At 43.2% G+C, this 23,646-nt stretch overlaps 1 protein-coding gene across 1 annotated transcript in view; it reads left to right on the plus strand.

The window, feature by feature from the left end:
- LOC104079314 (SH3 domain-containing RING finger protein 3-like) overlaps positions 1-22,635 on the plus strand; it is a gene marked incomplete at its 3' end in the record, with an annotated part of 23,944 nt that extends 1,309 nt beyond the window's left edge. Inside the window, exons 2-5 of the mRNA XM_009581318.1 lie at positions 11,661-11,761; positions 15,868-16,038; positions 19,358-19,611; positions 22,460-22,635. Of these exons, the coding sequence (XP_009579613.1) occupies positions 11,661-11,761; positions 15,868-16,038; positions 19,358-19,611; positions 22,460-22,635 (702 nt within the window). The remainder of the gene's footprint in view (positions 1-11,660; positions 11,762-15,867; positions 16,039-19,357; positions 19,612-22,459) is intronic.
- Between the last annotated feature and the right edge of the window lie 1,011 nt (positions 22,636-23,646).

Consider the following 23,646-nt stretch of genomic DNA (forward strand, 5'->3'; position numbering starts at 1 on the left):
AGCACTGGTGGGTCTCCCCTGTGGGGCCGGTGTGGTGCCCCAGACCATGGAGTCACTCTCGACGGCTGTGCCGTGCTGCCACCCATGACATAAGCCGCCAGGCCCCTGCAGCGCAGGTTGGCAAGGACACGGAGGAAGGCAAGGTGCCTGCGTGCATGCCAGTGTGTGCCACAGGGCTAGCCAAAACGGCGTGCCGAGGGGTCGCTGCCACAGCAGAAGAGCACTCTCTGCTCCTGCCTCAGCTGCTCGCCTCCCTGTGCTGCCCATCCACATGTAGGAGCCGGAGAGGCAGCTTGGTGCAACTGTAATTTAGCTCATTTTCTTCCACATGCCTTTTCCAGGCAGGGTGTCTGTGCTGTAAGGTCTTCCCCCTCCTTTCAACCCTCAGCAGGAGGGTGAAGGTGAGGATACGGCCCCCGCACAAAGCAGCGCATGCGCCAAGATGTACTGGGACATCTGTGAAGCAGCACAAGCACTAGACGTGAGTGAGGGTCCCAAGCTTGTCAAGTAAATGACACCCAGGTTTTTGGCACTCAGAATGACACATTTGGACTTTACAGAGATGTGACAGACTGTGGCTTTTCTGTTCTTATGCTAGTCAAGGGAAAAACCATGCATACCCTTTGCTAGAGTCATGTGAAGACTCATTCTAAGCTAGTAAACCACAAAAATTAGACCATGAAGCAGAAAGTGCCTTTACTATTCTCCCCCATTTTAACAGAACAACTGGTGTGCAAAACCCTCTCATTTTGCAGACCATTATGGCATTTGGGCACAAGTGGTAGGGGACAGAGGGCCCTGTGTTCTCTGTAACAAGTTACAGTTATCAAAATCCAGCCCGAAGGAAGGTTGGTTGGGTTGGGTCCTTCGCAGCAGATAGGAAGACATGGTCAGAAGCACAGCTAGGGCTGGGGTATAATGAAGCCACTCCAGTGTGCCCATGGTGGGAACAGGTTTGGGAAGTGGTTTTTCTGCCTGAGGGTGCAGAGCAGGTTTGCAGACAAGGCAGCTGAGCACGTGCCTCCTTCACTGCTCACCAAAACTGTCTTGGCCAAGATCCAGGGAGGGGAAAATGAGTCTTGATGGTTCTGATCGACCTTAGTGAAAAGAGGTTTCCCTTTGGCAAAGAGGGTTATTGCAGCCCAAGGACCCAGTCACCCTAAGTGTGGCATTTGCATGGTTTTGGGGGCCTTACTATTTGCTTTCTGGTTTGACGGATTTAAACATTTTCCTTTGCAAACTTTGTTAGGAATGTGGATATCTTGAGAAAAAAAAGTGGAGCTGACATTCTCTTCACTGTAGGAGAAGCCTTCAGAAAAATGCCTCGCTGTTGTAAGAGTAGCAATAAAATCACAAGAGCTACCAACATGAATTCCCCTACTTTCAGCCTTCTTAGTTAGGTCTACAAAGAGTCCAGAATTTGCCTCTTACAAAATGTACGTTAAAATTGTGCAGCTATATTTATATATCTATTAATCCCATAATAATAGGGGTTACATTTTAATTAAAAATGTCAGAAATTCAGTTCCTTCTCTGCCATCTGCTAAGACCAATTAATGATGCTGCAGCCTTAGACAGAAAATCAGTTCAGCATTTTTCTTTTATTCACGTGGCTGAACGCCAGCCAAAGTAGCATAAACAAAGGGCCCCTGAGCTCTTACATCAAGGCTTTTGGGGCAGTGAGAATCTTGTCTTCAGATTGTTTTGTTCTAAAATGTGTTTGCCATTTTTAAGGTAAAGGTCCTGTATGTCTTGTTAGGGGTTTGACATCTTGACAACCTGTAAACTGACTCTACTGCTGCTTCAGAAGAGCTCAGGGGCGTTGCTGAGAGCACGGGCAGGTTGGTAGGAAGGCTACCTACCTGTCTGTGTAGGTGCCAAACTTACTGGTGAGCTCTGCTGCAGGAATATGTCTCACCTTTTCTTTCCTCGCTTGAAGAGGAACCTCTCTGCCCTGCAAGTCATCATCACGGCCCTTGAGTAGTGGTTCTCTCTGTAACGATCTCAAGCCCCTGCTAGTTTGCAGTAGCAAAGTCAGCCAAAGCATATTTCTTACAGGGGAAACAACAAATTTACAGTTTCAGTGCTGACTATCTAGCAAATTTATGCCTTTCCTTTCACCATTAGAATCCAAATTTGGTTTATTGTGTCTTTATATCATGTCCTTGAAATTTCCAGGCACTTTATCATTGTTTATTTAACAGATCTCCTCATAAAAAGAAATAAAGGAATTTTGTTCAGTTTAGTAGGTATGAGCTTCTCTGGTACATATCAGGATTGGTATTTAGCTTGCAGGGGGGTTTCTAACTTTTTTAAAAGTTTGACAGAGTTTTCCTATAGCCTGTCCTTTGAACAAGAAGAATTCAATGACAGAAGTTCTTGAACAGCATCCAGTCCCCTACCTCAGGCAACCGGCTGGTGCCCAGCAAAAAGTCTTCTTAAAACAAGCATCCATTTTCCTTGTAGACCTGAGGCACATACATCTGGCGCACCTGCTTTTTCTCTGCTGATATGAGACAAAACAGAGACATCAAAGGCTTCTTACTGTAGGAACTTAAAATTTAGGTGAAAATTTTAGATGTTTCAGTAAATGTGGAATATATTCCACCCCTTAGAAGTGATTTCATGCATAGTACTGTATTCCTGTAGCTTTTGTCAATTTTTGTGAATTGAAACCAGACTTTCATGCCGAGCTGACATGGTTTTTGTTTTTGTGAGTTGTTAGACTATTGTAAGCCTCCTGCTTCTGCAGGACGGCACAGATTTATGCATATTGAGCACTGACATGCAGACCGGAGTATGAAATCACACGTTTTGAAAGCTCTTCTGCATATCATTAATTTAATAATTGAAGATTACAGGCCTTCCATAACATGTTCGTTGTTCTTTAAGCAGAACCAACTCAGCTGTTTCCCAAAAGCCAAGATGCATTTTGAAATGAGTGATGGTCTCAAAAACATCTTCATTGACTGCAAACCTAGGGATACTCAAAGGTAGAAGAATCAACTTCAAGCCACCTCAGTTGGACAAAATAGTGACTGGAAGACCACAACAGCCAGGATACAAAGCATTTCTTTTCAAGGAGGCAATGCTGAGATCTTCATTTCGCTTGCAGCCGAATTTACTTCTTCTATGCTTTTTGTTGCATACTCATTAAACTCACTCATTAAACGTAAGATCTCCATCTAAAAGGTAATAGTCCAGAATGTCCTATCATGCTGGCAAAATGGATTTTTATTGAAGGTGTAAGTAGTGCTGTGGACCTGTGATGGAGCTGAAGCTGAATTAGGTTACAGGTGCACAGGAGCAGTTCGTAACTGAGACTCCCTGGGGAGCGGGGAAGGTCCCCCTGGACAGTAATCGTGCCTAGACCTCAGATGGCTTGTCTGGCTTCCATTTTCATCCCTTATGAATTATTCTTCCCTGCTATTTGGAAAGGTCATAGGTCAGTACTGCTCCAAATCCCCTGGTTTTTGACAGAAAATGCATCTCATGAATAATGAAGTGTGGCTTTGTGCGCACCAGGAGAACAGCTGAGAAAGGATCCTATCCGCAGAAGAAACTTCTATGTGTGATTTGAACAACTCATCAACATGCACAAGAAGTCCATTTATATCTGCGAGTGTTAGAACGGGCTCCTAACCAGAGGCCACATGTTCAGGAAGAGCTGAGAATGATGTCTTGCACACTCCCAGTCCCAAAGAGTGGCAGTATTTGAAATGAAAAATGATCCTTGAAGTGTCTTGCTATATAAATCATTTGGAAGTGTGACTCCTTATCAGTTATTTAGAAGTGCTGAATTTTAGCTGAGAAAATGTAATAGCAGAACTCTGGTTGAGCCTTGGCTGATAACCTAAATATGCTGACCATGAGAAGCATACAGATTATACATAAAATCCAGAGACTAAAAATGAACCTTGAATTTTCAAGTGCACAACAGGCTCTGAGAAAAGAAGAGAAATGCAGGTATTTTTCTGCTTTAGCCTGGAGTCCAAATTCTATCCAACCTGCTCTGCTGCTGGCTGTGAATGACAACTGTCTGGACATCCATTAATGAGAGTGAGACAGCTGAAACCAAGAGCAGCTATCTCAGGAGGCTGCACCAGTCAAAATGGCAAAAGAGAAGTAATATTAGTCTGACCTGTGTTTCTGTCATTGTCATGAAAACAGCATAAGAGACTTTGCTGAAGTCTAACCTGAACTACTCCATGGTCTCTGTACATTCCCAGTTCTACTCTAAATTATTTAGAATTGGTTCCAAACATTGCCTATTCATTGCATCTCTATTTTAAATAACTTTATAAAGAGCTCTTGTTGGGGATTTTGTAGGTGGGAAGGAGTTAAGTTTTTTTAGGCAGAGAGTTTTGGGCAGGCATGTAAGCTGCGGTTTTTTTGGCTACCAATAGGTCTTTGAATATACTTAGCATATTGGGATATATTACATTATTTGTCAAAACTGTTGCAAATGAGACACATGAGCTGACTCAATCTATTGACTGATTACATAAGCTACCGAGAATCCAGGTCAAAGCAAAATCGCCTTTCAGAAACTACCAGTTTAGAGACAGTGTCTTCCCTTTATCCTATAATTTGCCTCATAACAAATACATTTTGAAAGATTTTTTGAGAACCACAAAACCTAATTTTTTACAGGATCTAGGAAGAGAAGGTTGTGCTTTAGAAGGGTTATTCAACTGTGCATGAAATCTCGTTGCCTGTAAAAGAAAAAAAAAAATTTTTTTTTCAGATGCTCCTCGGGGTAGTAACCCAAAAACATTTTGCCACTGAAACCATTTTTGCACAGGGCTAATCCTGAGGCTTTACGCTACCTGCCAGTCAACTACTGATTTGGAAGCCTCAAGAGCAAGCAAGGCATTCTCTTGGTATTTACACTATACCACAAAATCCTGTCCATCTGGCACACACTATTTGTACATGCATAACATTTTAGCAGAAATGACTACAGTGTGTATTTTCCCTTTTGTATTTGTTTGAGTTTTTTGTTTGTTTACCACTACTATCTCCCTGGAGGGAGACTTCCTACAGGAGGCATTGCACAGGGTCCCAATGAGTTTGTTGTGCAGTTATCAAAAGGATAATTACGAACGTGTTATTAAACTAACATCTTTTAGGGGTCAAGCTTTCACTTTAAGCTTTCCTGTCTCTCTGCTTTTGATTTTTCATGTTCTTTGGTCACAGAATTGCAAGAATCTATTTACTATAAAACCATTTAAAATCTCATGGTGGAGAGCTAGACACTGGTGCTCAGTGCTGAGAGGGTTAGTCTGAAAGAGAAAAAAGGCTGAATGAAATATAGTTCTCCTGATGCTCATCCACATGATGCTTAATTAGTCCTCATTTGGGGGAACTGACAAGCTGCAAACCAGAATAATCAGCGCTTTTATGGATGGTAATGTCAGATGAACATTTGGAAGACGATGACAAAAAATATTTGGGGTTTTTTTCACCAACTTGCAGCCATCCTTAGATTGCAGGATAGTGGAAATGGAAGCTCAGAAAATACATTTACGTGTCTTCTCCAGCTCTCTGCGTAGCTCCATGAGCTATTCACAGAAGACATGGTCTAGAGTTTTTGGCCTACTATGAGCCAAAAAATAATCAGGGCCAACATGGTGCTAGAACAGGCTGGCATAATATTCTGCCTCAACTTCACCCACAGCCGCAGATACTTACAGGTTGTAAGAACATCTCAGTAAATGCTAAATCATAAAAATTTAGCTCCAGTTTTTGCAGGAAGGAACTGGGTGTTTATGCAGCTATTTATGCAGCTGCAGCTGTTATCGTGCACATTTGTTTGTTTTTTACACACATACCATTATGGAAGAAAATGTCTTACTCTAGAATTGGTAAGTCCATTTCAGCTCCCACTTTGGTAATTAGCATTTGATGAGGCTACTTGATCTTGCGTGTAACACTTTTCATCAATAGTTGGTGGCACTACCATGCATTAAATGCTAATACATTATTTCTAGGAACATTAAGGCCTGGAGTGATTGCCACAGTCATTGTTTTATGGAGCCAGTGAATTAGAGAAATGAGTCACAGGAATCTTAAAGACCATTAGCCTATTTTTTGTGATACTTCCAGAGGACAGTATGTCAACCTATGTGAGTTGAATGTTTGAGTGGTTTTCTCTTATTTTTAAGTCATATTAAAGAGAAATTTAAAGTAAGCTGTAAATATGCATTCAAGACATTAAAAGAAATTTTCCTGTGAATTAATGAATGTGATAAGTGCCCTGTGGTGAGACAGTGCTGGATTTGCTTTGAAGTCAAAATAGAGATTTCTGGTTGGTGATTTTCTAGATGATAAGAACATCCATCTGATTGCAGCAGCAATTATTTTTCTGTGAAGGCTGCTGCAACCTGCAATATCATTGTACTCTGTTCCTAGTTTTATCACTGTCTTCATGACTTCTATTCCCCTCCAAGACTGAGTCCCGTGCTTTTGGAAGGCACTTCACTAATCCCTACAGGCACCATGTCTTTTCAAATTAAACCACAAACGTGGCCTTAAAGTACTGGTGAAAATCTAAAGTACATCTACAAGGGAGAGAAAAAGATAGATTGTGCTGGAAGTCCAGACTACTACTTCTTATGCTTTCATAGAAATGCGGATGGGAAGAGAGAAAGGGAACGAATTTGAGATGAAGTTTCAGCCCAGATGAGTGGTTATTACCTTTAATTTCCTGGTCTCTGTGGGCTTGTCAGTAATGTTTTGCCAGGCTGGTTGCTTTTAAATATATGTCAGAGCTGACACAAGAGGCAGCAACATCTCAGCAGTGTATTATTTACCCAGGAGTATATGCTATAAACTGTAATATAAATATATCATTACATATACATTAAAGTGGAATTTGTTTTGATGCTCCTGTAGTTCTCTTGCAAACAATACTTACCAGTTGGAGGAGGAATGAGATGCATCTGAGCTTAGACATGTTGCGGTGACTTCTGAGGAAGTCGGACTGTTTGTTTTCACCAGGAAACGCTGACCCTCAGGCTGGACAGTCGTCTGCAAAGTTCATTTTTGTCAGCTAGCTTTGGCTCTCTTTGTTTTGCATGACACCTGGATGGTGCCTGGTGCTGTGACTTAAGCATCTAAAAATGGTGTTGGAAATGCTGTGTGGGGCAGAGAGAGCAGAGACCTTGTGCTCCGCTGCTGTTTTGCTCCAGAGAACCACGCTGCCGCTAGGATTAGGACTAGATCAAGTTTAGCCAAGCCCCAAGATACCTTGGTGCAGAGCCTTTCTTCATTCTTGGCCCTCGCGTAAAGTGCCCTTGTAACAGCCAACGTGGAGATTGGGAGAAAGAAACAGACAATTTTTAAGGAGGACTCAAGGCGTGAGTTATGAGTTTCTATAAGGCATTAGCTGGAGTTGGGGAGGGGTATGTTTCAGTGGTCATAAGGAGGCTGTTGTGTTTACAGACACAAAGTCCTTTTGTATTATTATCCAGCCCATGGGTACATAATCACCCTTTACTACAGAGTAGCTGGTGATAAAAACAAGCGGCACAGCATGAGCTGGGAGTGAGATATCTGTCACATAGCATTGTTGTGCCCATGTGTATAGTCCGGGCGTTTTACTCAAGATTTAGCCTTCCGCAGTACAGGTGACGTTGCTGTGCTACTAATGGGCACAAAGAAGCAGGAGTTAGTGCAGAGGTATCTGGAGGTGGTCTTCAGCATGCCTTCGTGCAGCCGCTTTTCCCTGCTGGCTGGCAGCTGGGGCTGTGTTGTCCCTCAGAAGAGAAGAGCTGTTGCTGTTGAGCTGAAAGCATCGGCAGTGGTAAGTGGTACTCGGAGGAGTACCAGGTGGGAGTGGGAGCATGAAGAAGTCAGATTTGGCTCTTTAGTGGCCTAAGTAAATGGAATGAGAGTTGGCAGTGTCTAGTTCAGAAAACTGCACACCACCATTAGAGTAAACGGCCTCTTAATCAGGAGGTGTGCTACAGTGTGATTACCCAGCAGGTCATGTCTGGAAACTCAATGGCCAAATGTTTAAAGGCATTAAAGGCTCATAAGGATACAGAGGGGCACCAAATGGCGTTTTCAGAAGTGCTTCTTATTACTTAGATTGCAATAAAATCCGTGGGAATCAGACAGTGAAGTACTTCTTAATGCCTCCCTGAGAAAACTGCAAGGTGCCTGTTTTTATTAATAGGTGCCCACGTGCCTCTTAAAAGCCTGGCTGTCAGAGACGTCCCCTCCCAGGTAAGGCTTAGCAACGGTGAGTAGCAGAGGTGGAAGAAGGATTAAGACGCAAACGCTGCAGTGTTTGGGCCCTCCCTGTGTAATGCCTGTGTGTGGCTGTTTTTGCGTGCCTGATACCACAGAACGGTGGATCACACAGGGACGTGCCATCAGAAAGGAAGGATGTGGCACACAGACCTCCCAAAAGGTATCAAAGCAGCGAACAAAATATCAGAGCATCGTCTCGGATTCCCATTCCCCTGAGCAGATGAAGAGGGAAGGAGGACATGTGTACTACCTTGTTCCTTGGATCACAATAGTAGAAGTACAACCTGGCTCCAGGGCTAAATAAAGAAGGAAAACAAACTACGCCGTGCTACCAGCTGTGATGGAGAAAGGCCTGCTGTGTTCTCTGGGAGTATTACTAGTGTTACCAGTAGCTGGGGATACCCACATAAAATTGTAGGAATGGAAGGTGGAAAGGTAAACTTCCAACAAAGTTAATCAAAAGTATGAAGAAATAGAAGATTATTCTTTCACAAAATTCAGTCTTTTCAAAATCTTACTGCAAATATTATCTTGCAAAATAATCTAGCAATGTTGTATCTTATAATATCAGGTAATTAGTAATACATAAGAGAGAGAACAGGCCCTTGAAAGAGAAGGCTTAGAAAGCCTTCACCAACTGTGTCAGGGACTGTAGTTTAAATGCAAAGCTAGTGAACATTCAGATGCATAGTGGCAATCAGGCACCCACGGAGAGAATTCATCAAGGAGCACAGAGGCGGATGAAGCTGCAGAGCAGAATACTTGTGTGAAAGTAAATGCCAAGATGTGAACAGAGGAACTGAATTCCATGCAGTGGAAAGCCAGAGGGTCCTGTGGAGTAAAATCTGATGATGAAAAGTGGGATCATAGGCAGACTGGCAAGTACACCGTCATGTCAAAGTCTGCAGGGGAGAGCAGCTAAAGAAAAACTGGAGCACAATCAGGAAGCAGGCACCGATTTAGAATTTGGATGCATGTGATACTAGGCTGTGCAAAGTGGCAAAAATGAACGGTTTGTAGGGACCAGGCAGGCACCAGATGTAGCAATATTACAGTAACAGGCCATAGGCAAGAAACTGAATGTCAGGTGCATAAAGAACATACAAGACTATGGAGATTTCTTCGGGATTATTCAGGGGAAGAAAGCAACATTGGCATCTAGCAACACTGAATGACAATTACATGATGTCTTAATCCTGTATGTTAGCACAAACATAATAGCGCATAGAAAGTACTTGGGCTCATGCTTCCAGTAATATAGAGGACACAGAAGCCACCACTGTCGGTGCAAACAGGAAAATAAATGATACTTAGACAGCTACGCTGCTCTCCGGACTTGAGCTCATATCTCTACAGAGTCAGGGTGGTAGCCCAGGGTGCCTGCAGTGGGCACTCCTGGCTGGGATAGCAGCACCTCTGCAAACTCTGCCTTCGCTGAGGTGTGCGGAGAGAGGATCGTAGGAGCTAAGGAGGGGGTAGCACGTGTCTTACACTGCTGTGATCTTCGCTGCTTTTACGGTTGCACCCTGAGGCTGTTCACTCAGCTCTGGTTTTTCATGAGGTAAAAACAAAGTGTTTTGTCCTACCAGAAAAGGGTGGGGACTGATCTGTTTTCTGGTTTTTTGGAGGCAGCTTCTCTAGCTCAGAGCAGGCATACACTAGTGGCACAACATGAAGTTTGAACCAGCCGATTTCTCACTTACATCTTGGGTGAGGCAGTTGCCAGGTCTCTCTGCCCAGCATCTTCTGCAATCCCTAACCCCATTGACCAGCTCAAAATAACAAATGCGGGACCATTCTCCAACTATACCTACATTTTTGGGTGGGTTAAGGGTTTTTCTGTAAGTTGATATTATCTCACTGATGTGACAGGCAGGATTAATAAAGCCTTAGTCACAGAACCAGAAAGAACGCTTTCTTTTACACATAAGACTAAGAGCTGCCTGGAACCTTCCTTGTTTGAGCAAGCAGCCAGAAAGTGAGGGGAAATAATGAGAAAAAGGAGATGTACTTGTCACTACAACTTCATGATTGAGTGTAGATGAGGTGAAAGAGGAGAGAGCTTGCTGCTTGTTGCCAAAAGCTATGGAATCAGAGAGCAGTGTCTTCATATTTTGCTGTATGATTTCCCAATGATACTGTGTTATTATACAGCAAAGCAATATAGGTTAGCAATGCAATATCAAGACATGACACTGTAATAATTATGTGGGCTTCTTTGGAATGAGATGACCTTGAAATCCATTAATTAAGTAGCAATATGTGTCTTGGTTTAATTCAGTGTCATTTGTAAGTGTAAAAAAATGTCCCTATGTTTCTGTTCCCAAAATAAATCAATATTTACTGTTTGTTAGATACCATTTGGAAACAGAAAAGCTGCAATGGAGATCTGTGAACTGCTCAGAATCTTTGTTGTATGTAACAGGCTCTGTCTGAACCTGCAATTTCTGTACAAACGTTGGATCCTACTTTGTAGAGGCATTCTGCATATGGATGTGCATGCAGCATTTGGTTAGACTTAAAAAAGTCCTTTGCTCAAGTAAACCATTACAAGTCCCATCAGCCCAGCTCTGCCCTGTCTTTACAGCAAAGATCTGTTGCTACAGGTCTTTGCATTACTTCAGGAGAAGTTTCCAGTCAGGATTCATTTTTTACATAGATGAACGGGGACTTTGGTGAGACTACTCAAAAGAGTTTGCCCTACATACTTTTGCTGAGCATTAAGCTTTGAAAAATGAACGACTACATTTAGAATTGCCTTTCAACATTAATAGCTGGAAAAGATCTGCCCCGTTCTCTATATGAGAGTGGGGATTTATTTGCTGCGGTAGAAGTGGAGTGGACTCCTACTTTCTCCATTCAGAGGTACGCCTGTTTTGGGTTGTGTTGACACCTTTTTCTTAAGGAGAAGAATATTCCTTATGATAAAAATAGTATACAGAGATGAGACTGCCTTCTGGAAATTGAATAGTATCTTCTTCTCCATAGATCCGTGACTTTTAACCAAAAGAGTACAAATTAAAAAACAAGCTTTCAAGGGTAAAAGGTTAGCTTCACCAAAGAAGGTACTATTGCAGAGATGTACATGTTGAGCTGATTTTACAAAGCAGTCAAATAGTTTTGCATTCTAAAACTTTTAAGATCTGCATGCAAGGTACAACTAAATTCCTCTGACAGGTACATGGAAATGCTGTTAATAACCGAATATCCCTTGTGTCAGAAATGTATTTTTGGAATGTGTAAGGCTAAAAGATGTCTTTTTTAATGCAGTATCATGAAGTTAGAAAGTCTGGGAATTGATAAAAGATGTGATCTTTTGCTCTGTGCCTTCACCGCATGCCATTTTAGGAAACTGTGGGCTTCATCTTAATCCTTGTATGTTCTTCTTTGTGTATTTTCAGGATTCGTCTTCGATTGGAACAGCCACGGTGGCTGGTCCCAGGACAAGTGCAATAATTGGAGATCAGGGAACACCACCGAAGGTCCAGCTCCCCCTCAATATGTAAGCAGCTCATCTCAGTCACTGCGTACTCTTTGTTTCCAATCGTGTGCGCTTGTGTGCGTGTGTTTGAAATCTGAAAGCCTGAATCTCGGCTCAAGAGCATTCTGAGAAGAGAGAGACTGCAATTTCATACATGACCCAGCCTCTACTGAAATTGAAAAATGAGTAGAGAAAGGCAAGACTTCCCCCTTTCTCTGTGAGCCCTTTTAGACTCCTGGTATATTTATTACAGCTGTACGAATCACTGTGAAGCAAATGAAATGCCTCTCAGCTAGAGAAAATCTTCTTCCTTCATTTAAAGCTCTTAAAAAGGCATAGTCCCATGCAATCAAACACCTGATACATTCATCATTAACCAGAAAAAATTACGCAATTGCATTTTTTCAGTGCCATAAACAAAGGCAACGAATGAACTTCATATCATGGGCATATGGGCTTATTGAATAGTGTGTAGAATAACAGAAGGTTGACTAGATACAGAACAAAAAGAGTAGACTTCATTATAATAAATCTCTTCTAGCCTGGTTGGTTTATCTGGTACCTGCCTAGTTATAGTACTGAACACTTTCCTCTCATTACATGTACCTTGTGAAAGCAGTAGAACTATATAGACACACACACATATGCACACCAGTATTTTAGGGTTTTATGATATGGCTAAAACAATATCTGAATTCACAAATAAAATCCTGAAATAACATAGCAAATCTGCTTTAAAGAGAATAGGGGAGTTGGAAAAGAACCAAAACAAATTTGTTCTTGGCTACTAAGGTGAGAACTTCATACCTGAGGAGTACCACACATCACTGACTGCCCCACAGAGAGGTCTTGTCATCACCCTGTGGTCACCCTGTGCAGCCTGTGTGGCACATAGTGGGGCACAAATTTATTTCAAACATTGCCCAGACTAGGAAGCAGTGACTGGCAGTATTTCCAGTATTTAATTGCTGAATCAGGACATTTTCCAGCTCTCCGGCAATGCCCCTGCCTCTGTGCCTCAGCCAGCCTCCCCTTCTCCCTCTCATGCTTCTCCTGTTGTCTCTCCCGTGAAGCAGCCTTGTAATCTGGTCTGTCATTTTGCATTTGCAAGACAAGTTCCAGTCAAAGAGGAAGTGTTATCTGAAAGCTGTAGCAGAACTGGGGAGGTACAACCCTAGACAGAGCCTTGGGGCTTCTGCGTTATAAGTACAGTCATAGGCAGCTCCCCGAGGCCAAGAATATGAGCTACCTTCTTGCTTAGCCCTTTTTTTAGGGAACTTTTTATAAAGATTTTGGCTTTCTCTAGCTCCTTCTCCCTAACCCTTAGCCTCACTGTTTCACATAGCCCAGAATAACTTGCTATTACATTTTGCAATATTTCAGATAGATTGTTCACCAGCAGCGAACACCAGTGTGTTAAAACACACTTTCTTCTCAGTTGTAGAGAGTTTGCTGGTGAAGTTTCACACCTAAAATCTAGAGAACGGTGAAACGTGACCAAGTCCAAAGGCTTTGGCTTAAGGCAAAATCAGCCTCAGCAAATGGGACCACTAGCCCTGATCCCCTGCCAGAGGAAAAGCCCAGAAATGCTTTCTGGGGAGGGAAGCTGCTTGCACGCAAATTGTTTTCAGCCATATACAACAGCAGGCATCCCACCAGCTCTTCCACAGCCCTCTCTCTGCCAGCACACGGGGTGTACGCCTGTCCCCATGGGGCAGGCATGCCAGCCACGGCTAGGCAGCAGACCCAGGCTGGGCCTGTCACTGGGTTTGGAGAAGCCCCTGCCTCTTTGCAGACCAACAGAAGAAACCCCCAGGGGTGGTCATCCTCACTGCCTCATGTAGGTGGTGGGATCGCTGGTCCATGAAGAAAGTGCTGATCACCTCTGTTGTCCCAGGGTCACATACAAGTTTTCATCATTTTAGCAATACAGAGATTGGTCAGTTTTGGCATGGAGTCCAGACTGGGCTGTTGTACACCTTCTTTTAGTCTCTACAAGGATTTTGATACTCCCTCCGGAGGATGTTTATGCTCATTGTGATATTGGTTATTCAGGCTTACTGGAGGCTGAGTTGGGGGAATTGGCAGGGAGGAACAGAAACAAACTCGTAGGAGAGCAGGAGATAGCTGCAAGGGAAAGAAGCCTATGATCCACTTAGGGTAATTTTCCTTCTACCTTCTTCAGCATCTCAATCTGTAAATTACATTATTACATGTCATACATTACATATCTAAAATGCTCTGTCCTTGACCCCTTGCTTTACCCATCCCTTCTGAATATGAGCCCGGTGTAAGCAGCAATTTAAAAAGAGGTAGTCAAAGCCACACTTTCTGCTCCCTCGAGTGAGTGCAGTCTTAGCACTTTCTGTTTTGTCCTAGCAGAGCACTGTGCTGAAGGATTAGCGCTGAAGCATGCAACCTTATTTCATGTCAGGGTGACGCATTTTAATGTTCTTCAGTTCATATGTATCCTCATGTTTTCCACCAGGTGAACAGCTACAGACCTGCTCAGGACCACCTGATTATATAAGCTAAACAAAGGATGTGCAGGATGGTTTCTCCCATCTGTTGACTAATGAAATGCAGTTTCTGATTAGGTCTTTGTACCCCATCCATGTGGTAGACAGAGGCGGCACATCAGTCTAAGGATGCCCCAAGGAGCTGTTACCAAATATTTCATATTCTACTCATTACTGCTGTTTATTTACTGCCTTCAGAATAAAAATAAGGAAATCTACTGGTACCATAAAGGAGTAGAACCAAGAAAACTAACAGGATTTATTCCTCAATTATATTTCCTGGAGAGCAGAAGTAAAAAGCCATGTATCATTTTTATTGGCTGCAAGTCTACAATCACAATGGTTATAGTTTTCATTATTTCTGTGGTTTGCTGCTATAAGGTGGGCAGAAAGCCTCTTCTCACCTACCTCTGAGCCTAAGAGCATTCTGCTGCACTTTGTAGTGTAAAAGTACTTTCCATAAGTGCTTCCCAATTTGCCCTAATCTCTCTGCACTGTCTGTAAGGCACAAAGCAAAAAAAACTCAAGAAGGCACAATCTTAATCAAGAATTACCAGAAATCCCTTTTTGCATTTGTAGAAAGGCAACAGTACCAAAATAAAAATGGTATTTACAAAGAAAGTGTGTTCTCTGTGTGCATTCTTGCTATCCTATCCCAACTTTCCATTATTCCCCAAAGTGCAAGCAATCATTCTTAATTTTCAACAAGGATCTCTCTAAACAGAGAGAATATCTTTAGGGACTTTAAGTTGGAGTCATTTCACAATACTAGACATATCCCTGAAGTAGTAATGGAAGAAAAAAGAGAGATAAAAAGAAAGATTCTAAACAAAGGGAATAAATAAAAGCTGTAATTGAATAAATAAAAAGTTCTACATATTGGGTCCTGTATTAAATATTTATTAGAATACTTGCAGACAAAACATCCAAAGCCAAATTCTACCACTTTGCTTACTTGAGCAAAAATCCCCTTGTAGAATTTGGCCCTCTGTCACTTTTTGTTTTACCCACATAATACAAGAATTACCATACTGGATCAGAACAGCTCGGTGTGTTGTTTCTAAAACTGGCCAGCATAAAAAGCATCAAGAAGGCTGCAAGAAAAGCTGCTTTAAACTTTTATAAAGTAGCCTATCCATATGAAAAGTTTTTTCTGAAAATCCGTAGTAGAGGCAGCTTCAACCCTGAAGTGTATGAATATATACTTCATCCAGATGTTAGGCTTTGAAAAGCTTTCCCAGTGAAGTCCTGGTTACTCTGGCTGTCTCTGTAATTGCCTTGTCCTTCTGAAACTGCTGCTAAATTCTTAACTTCAGTGCTGCTTTGTGGCAGTGTTTTGCTTTGGTTGTGCCTGGGGCAAGATGTCCTATTAATTTCTAAATTACCCCCTGACTTTAATCTGATTAGTTATTCCTGTATTGTCTCAGCACCCACTTGATCTTGTTTCTGCCGTTCCTTGTTTGGTGTGCTTAATGATGTCCCTTTTTAACCCCCATTTCTGAGCAGTGTTTCTGCTCACTTTCTGCTCTGTGGGGCTGGAGTCAAAGCGGGACAGGCTGTGGTCGACGTCAGCTGTGTGCTTTCTTTTTGTGTGACCTCTCCCTGCAGCTACCTAGCCCTGTACGCCTACAAGCCTCAGAAGAACGATGAGCTGGAGCTCCGCAAAGGTGAGATGTACCGGGTCATTGAGAAGTGCCAGGACGGCTGGTTCAAGGGGACGTCTCTGAGGAGTGGGATGTCTGGCGTCTTTCCTGGCAACTACGTGACGCCTGTTTCAAGGTGAGGACCACTGGCTGAGGTGGATATGCCTGAGCTGGGGCTGAGAGGGATTCTGCTTCTGGAAGATGCTGAAAACAATGTAGCTCTGCTTTTACACCACATTCCCCTTCCAGATATTTTCTGGTGTCATTGCAGACCTGGGTAATGAGACTTGCTGGTTGGAGCACTGGAGTTATCCATGTTCTCAGAAAACTTCACTAGTTGTGTTAGATGATGACATTTACAACCTCTGACTTTACAAAGTCTGATGAGCCCAGCTTTTACTATTGTAAAGAATCTGTTGGCTAATGATTTTTTTATTGTTATAAAACTACTGGACATGTAATGGGGATAAACAAAATAATGAACGCTTGTGTCTTGCTTTTCAGTAGCTCCTCACGTAGATTTTGTTTTTCTTAAATCAAAGGTCTTGGATTGTTTGGACTAATGCTTGAACCATTAAAATTCAGAAGTGGTAGGAGAGTTCAGTAAATTGTGTGATTTTAGCTCCCCCTGTCTCAGTTGCAGAAGAGGAGAAGAGGAAAGAATAGCATGTTTGGGGAGGAATGCCATTTGTCGGAGTTCGTATTGGACAACACCAAATCAACGGGTGTTTCTGATCTAAAGCCCACTCTGAAATAGTCTCAAAGCTGAGGAGAAAGTTCATCAGTGTGTCCTAGACTGTTTTGCCCCACGTGCTCCTTGCAGGTGAATGTTGCCATGTGTACGCCCATATCTCCTTTAGAGCAACCGTAGGTTTGCAAATCAAACTCACTCCTTCTCATATGCTCTCAGTCTCTCCTCCCACATGCACACAGTCTCCACCATCTTTCACTCGTCTCCAGAGAAAGGCACCTCACAACACAAACAGCGTTGATCTTGAAAAATTGATGCAGGGTTTTTCCATCTTCAGTTTATGTCAAGTTTGTAATATGTGGACTGAGCAAGACCGAAAGTTAAGAGCAGATTAGAAAACCATAATGAAGCCTGCTGACAGTCCTAATATTGCATTTCAGTCAAAAAAAACGTTAATTCATGGGGCCTTCACTGTTCATCAACTTAAATGTATTTACCTGGTTTTATAGAGCCCCTTGGCTGCCTTCATTCCTTGCCTCTTCAGCTCTTAATTAGTAAAGAAGTTTGTGCTGAAGTGTTGGTGATCTGAATCAGCAAGACTTTATTAAATGCAGCATGTCACAGCTAGAACAAGACAGAGAGAAGTGCTAAAGGGCAAAAGTGCTTTCCACAAAACCCGAAAGCAGCTTTATGATTATATTTATGATCCTGTAAGCTAATTAAGTTCCTGTGTAAATCACCCTCAGTGATAACAGCAAGAAAAATATGATAGCAACAAAATCTCCTATTTGCTGCACTTTCAACTTACTTTGTTCCCCTTTGACAGCAAAGCAGAGGATAAGATTCATGCATGTTTTTCTGCCACGCCCTACAAAACCCAAGAAAAAGAAGTTGCCCATGAATTTAATAACACTGAACTAGATTTATAAGCTGCCAAAGTACATGTGTGAGCAGAGCATGGTGGAAAAAGGACAAGACCCTTTAGATGGACAGACAGGCACAGGGCAGCAGAGAAAATTTGCCACATCCAACATCTGTCCAGCTCTATGGGAGTCACAGACAGTTTCCGTACCTGTCGGTGTGCATGTTTGCCTGAACATAGCTTTCAGTGGACTATTAGGTGTGCTTTTCTGGCAAACTCAATCTAGTGCAGATGGCCACGCCAGCTCCAGCTGAACCTTGCTGCTACCCTGCCAGCTCTTCACAGCAGATGACAGACAGTCAGATTTCCATCTGGTGGGATTCCCAGCTTTTCCCTACCTGGAGGCTGATGAAAAAAAATTTGAAGAAAAAAAAATCAGATTCATTTAGCAAAATGTAATCCAGGCAAACCTTGAACAATGAGATGAGTCAAGTCAATGACACCACAGTGTTGGTTTTCCTCCTGTGATTTTGGGGGGAGGGGGGATTGGGCAGAGGGGATGGCTATCTTTTGCACTTTTGGACCATATCTTCCAGCCTGAGTTTTAGTCCCTTTCTATCAGAATTTCACTCTTTTGGCTCTTCCCCTTTCCACTCTTTTCTTAGGGTTGCTTCTTCTGTCTTTTTGTCCTCTGATTTGGGCCAGATTGTTCAGCATATTCGTTCTTTCTGCTCTTTCCTCTCTGTGTTCCCACACAACAGTTTTGGGGCCCCAGAAGTTCTCCCAGTCCCACCCCCCATAGGTTGGTCTTGCACCCTTTCTGTTATCCTCTCCTCCCTTGTTAACCCCCTGCACTGTCTCATTTCCATTTCCTCCACCATACTTTGTTCTGCATTATATCCCCTCTGCTGTCCTTTCCTGGAAGAGAACCTTGGCACATGGAGCAGCCCAGGAGAGGAGAACAGCACAAAACAATCCCTCTGTTTCATGGCATCTGCTGCTGGGGAAGGAAATTGCTCAGGAACCTGACTAAGAAACTCAGAGAAAGAGCTGCTGAGCAGCAGCTGAGTTTGTCCATTGGTGTCCTTCTGTCCTCCCCAGTGTCCTCCTGCCCTGGTCAGAGAGTTTCTAGCTCAGTGGTAAGAGGACTAAGACCTGCTCTAAGCTGAACTTATTGCATAGAAGAAAGAGCCTTGTGCCTTCCCCCTGAGGTCTCCCCAGCCACTCAGATGAAATACAAACTATGCCTACAGTTTAAGTGAGCAGTGAAAGAGGGGTCGATTATTGTTTGGATTTCCTTTTCAGTAAGGTCAGCTGCATTCCCTTCCCTTTTGCATTTTCTTAGCAAGTCTGAGCTAGGGCAGGTTACATTGGCAGTCAAGCCAAGCCCTGCCAAGTCTGCTGCTTTTCAGTCCCATTCAACAGCCACACACAGATTTGGTGTTATCCATCTTTTTTTCTCCCTGTGGGGCTGTATGCAGGTTTGGTCCTAAGAAAAGATCTCTGAGTCTGTTTTAATTATCACTCCTTTAGTGCCTGTAAAATAGCCTCTGGCACACAAAATGACATTAGGGAGATATCCATTTCTTCTGAATTTAGATTTGTGATTTTATTAGAAACTATTCAGACAGAAATGTAGCTTAAGAAAAAAAGTGATGAGAAAAATGGTCTTTTCCATTTTTACCCTGCACTTCTTCCCATAGGATAAAGGGGTGAAAATGTCCTCCAGCATGCTTACGACTGTGTCTTATAAAGATAAATATGTATCTGTATCTCAGTTTTACTTTAACACCTGAGAGGGTATCATGTTGAACCCCTAAGTAACTGGGGGTGCTTATCAGCATTGTGGCTGGGTATCGGGCTCTCTGCAGCATGCTTACGCTGTGCCTTGTCTCCACGCAGGGTGCCAGTGGGAGCTGGGCAGCCCAGGAACAGCGGAGCCGGAGGAGCTCCGGCAACGAAAGGAGCCCCAGGAGCCATCCACCCCATCGGGGCCGGTCACACCAATGCCGCCACAGCTGTCAGACCGGTTGTTCCTATCACTGCGCCTCAGACGCATCCCCAGCTACAGGCAGCCTCTCCACAGCTGAATAACTGTTTGAGGTATTCAGCTCAGCAGCCAGCAGCCAGCCAGACCCGCAATGCCATGCAGATGGGTACGTGCACGCCCGCCGGTGCCTCTTGCCCTGCGTCGCCAGGATTGATGTTGTAGCCCTCGAGCGCAAGCCTCTCGAATCTGCCCGTCCCCACAGCTTGCTTTCTCGTTTTAGTCACAGCTCAGTCAATGTGGAATAGAGTATGTTTTATTTGCTTGTAATATTTATGGGCTTCTATTGATCTCTGGGAACCACGTTGTGTTTATCAGATTGTTCTGTTGCTACAGCTGAAATAGATTATAGTGTTTACAAATATTTATACAATTTATCTGAGTGAAAGCAAGCACCCTGCATACTGAGGAGATTAACAATTCTGAGTCCGGTTGGCTTGCTGACGAAAAAATACTGCCCTTATCGCAGGGCAAGTAATACACGACTTAAAATTAAGAAGCATTTCATTGGGCTTCAGGGATGAAAGGTATTTATTAGGCAGAACAGGACCTGGTGTTAGTGATAAAGCAAAAGATCTGAAAAATACTGCCACCTTTTTGAAATGAGAATAAGAGCTTCTCGCACCATGGGGCCTCTGTTCTTTCTAGGTTCCCTTTCTGATGTACAGCACAATTTTCTAGAGTACAATTTATTCCCCTTTCCCTGAAGTTAAACAGCTCTGATGTTGAATAAAGTAAAAGTAAACCCTGTGGTGGAACTTTATAGCAAAATTTAAAACATTTTGTTTCTGGTATTTTATAGGGATGTGAGCCATTGTGTTTACAAAGGCAGATCAGTAAGGACTGTGACTGTTGAAAACAGGTCTTATATACAAAACAGAGCAGGCACAAATGAGAAATACGCTGTGGTTAAGTCATGGATTCATACCTTTTGAAGCCAGAAGGCACCATTATGACTGTCTAATCTCACCTCCTACACAGTCCAGACCAAAGGGAAAAAACCATAATCAAATACGTGTGAATCTCAATCTCGAACAGTGCAGACTTCTCTGCTCAACAAACAGTGGCAGGACTTCACACGGCATCCATGTCACACTGGGGAATAATCGATTTATCCTCATTTTGTCTAGTTCAGAAAGTGCTGCTTTCCCCTCAAGTCACACCCTTCCAAAAGCCCTTCTGCTCCCACAGTGTAAAGGCAGAAATGTCCCCTCTTGGGCAAGGCTCTCAGGAAGCATTCGGGTGCTCCTGGTGCCTCCTGTGCCCATGCCAACAGGCAGATGGAGTCCCCTGAAACTGAGGGGGATCATTTTGACAGGTCATTTTGCCCCATGCACTTGGCGTGCCCCACACATTCCTTCCATGGTGCTGCTGTGCTACACCTCCAGCAGCTGCCCTGATTTAAGATTGCTCCTCCAGGTCACTCTGACATCTTAAAGTGCCAAGGTGTTGGCAGGCAGGGTGATCCAGGGATCACAGAGCTGCTCCAAAACCTCCTAAGCAGGGAGTTTTCCAGCCCTTCCAGAAGGTTCATGAGATTGTTGTTTTAATTAAACAAACCTTTGCCAGGATAAATAAAGGAAACTTTTTAATGATTATTAGTATTTTTCTCCATAATGGTTGTCCTCACCAGTATCCTGTGGACCAGAGCCCCTTAAAAGGTCTCTTTAGTCCTGCAGGACAGGGCAACGCACACTGACTTTTGGGAAAGCTTTCCAAGGGAGGCAAGCTGGCACAGTATTCAAATCACGTTTCTGTTGGCTTGCAATATACATGAGTAACAAATCAATTTTGCACAAGGCCACTAATGTAGGAATACACCCAAAATGAAATATGAGTGGTATAGAACAAAAATAGCCTTCAGTGAGCATTGCTAATTAATAGCATGTTTGATGCAGCAGAGTCCAGATCCAGAGATCCCAGAGCAAAGGCATACATTGTAACAGCAAGCAGATGAAATTACAGAATAAAATGTGAGAGCTCTGCTCAGAGTTGATTTTTCTCAGGCCATTTATTTTACTGTTTTTCATGTTTTCTGTTTCCTTTGTGTCTGGAAACACTGAGACCTATATGAAAGAAGTAATGTACCTAATGTGATTATCAAATTAGTCTTCTGCATCCAGGTACATGCATTGAAATTCCATTATTGTGCTTTTCCTCTAAATTGCTCCCTATAACCAGTAGTTCAAAACCTTGACCCTGCAAGCTTAACCATGCCAAAAAATTAGATTTCTGGCAGCAGTGGTTGCTCATCACACAGGTTCCAAATGGGAAAATCAGAAGGAGGGAATCACTTCAAGATAAACAGTGGTGCCCTGTCTGGCTCTCTGGAAAGGAATTGCACATTCCAATATATGTTCTTGGTAAGCCAGGGAGGGGAAAATGGTAACTAATAGTAAGAATAGTCTTGAAGGCGTCTGTAATTACAACTTTTAGGCCATTCCTCATGCTACATGGTAAAATCACATCAAGTTCAAGATTGTTTAATGATAGTTTGGTTGATTTGCTATGAGCAACATTACTAAAAAGAGATGTTATAGAGTCAAGGAGTTACCATGAGAGAATCATGTAAACTTTGGAGGTGCTAATCTGATGATCACTGGCCCATCATGTTCAGTATCACTTCAGATAACAGGGCATAAGGCTGGGGGATGAAATTCCCTCCTGGCAGGAGTGCTCAGCTGGTGTAGTGAGTATGATTAATGGCACTCCTTATCATTTCAATCCCTGGTAATGGGTGCCACTGTTAACCATAGAAATAGAAAATAGTGGTGTGAGTTGTTCTAGCATTGTTGTTTAGTTATAGATTGAGTGAACTCCAGCTGGTCCTGCATAAAAATGTATCCTTTGGATGAATTTGTAAGAAAACCACAGATCAGAGTGGGTCAGAAATTTTCCAGAAAAAAGCTTCTTGGTCAAAAAAAAGCTGATTTGTTAGACTCAATGCTTTTTGTCAGGAATGGACGTAGTTCAAGCAGATTTCAGCCATGAAGCCATCCTGGCTCAAGTTGCAAAGGGAATAGACAGCTGCCCAGAGCTGTTCTCTGCAGAGGAGAACAGCGCAGTGACCGGATCCTATGTTTTCATATCCCAGGTGAATGCCCTGACCAGAATAGAGGCTATTGTGTGGTGGGTAAGTAGGTTGTGCTCAGAAAAATGTTCAAAGGTTTGAATTTTGCACTGAGACAGAACTAACCCAGATTATGAAACCTTGAAAACATTTGTGAAATGGGCATTTTCCAGCCAGTCCTACTATTGAATCATTTAGGTGAGGGAATGTCTGAGTGTGGACTCGGCTTCTCGTCTGTACATATTTGAAGTGGAGCTGTATGTAGGTTACACTTAAGCAACCAACCAACCTGGAAGTCAAAGGCCTCATCGTTGTGGAAATGGACCTGGAGCTTTGTAACACTTTTTGCAATACAAAGCGTGCAACAGGCTTCCAAATCCCTGGAGAGCTGACCTCGGCAGTGTGTCGCGGTCACCATTAAACAGACAAGCACTAATTCCTGGTTCCTAGTGCTTGTAGGCGGGGTTTGCTCAGTAGGGACAGCAAGACTAAAAGGCACTGCATAGTCCCTTAGGGACTTTGCTGGCAGAGACGAGGCTGAGCTCAGAAATCCTCTGGTGGATTTCTGCTTAATTTATCTTGTGCAGCACAGTGATGTGCTGTTGATCATTTTGTTAGGGCTGAAACAAGAGACCTTCCTTTGTACCTGCTGGCTGCGAGGTCAGGATGGATCATCTGGGCTAACCCTTTAGGTCCCGTGTTGCGTTGCTCCAAAACCTATTAGGTTCGGAGGGGGTCCTGGAGGTTCAGAAAACAGCTCAGCTGGAACAAGATAAGGTATTTTAAAAACATAGTAGGCTTTTTATTTATTTCCAGCATGGGCAGGGATGGTCAGGCCATTCCCCAGTCACATCACTAGGGAGGACCAGCGGCCTTTTGCAGCCAGGAGGGGGATTTCTAGGATTTAGCCGAAAACACTTGCAGGCTGAGATACCCTGGGTTAAGGCTAAGAGCTCTCCGTCGGGCCCTGACACCTCCTGGCAGCAATGGCCACTGAAGGGCCAGGTCTGGCAATGCATGGGGGGCTTAACCGCGCTCTGTCCTCCCTCTGCAGCTCATCCCCCGGTGCCAGCC

Source organism: Fulmarus glacialis, unplaced genomic scaffold, assembly GCF_000690835.1.
Source record: "Fulmarus glacialis isolate BGI_N327 unplaced genomic scaffold, ASM69083v1 scaffold38567, whole genome shotgun sequence".
NCBI lineage: Eukaryota > Metazoa > Chordata > Aves > Procellariiformes > Procellariidae > Fulmarus > Fulmarus glacialis.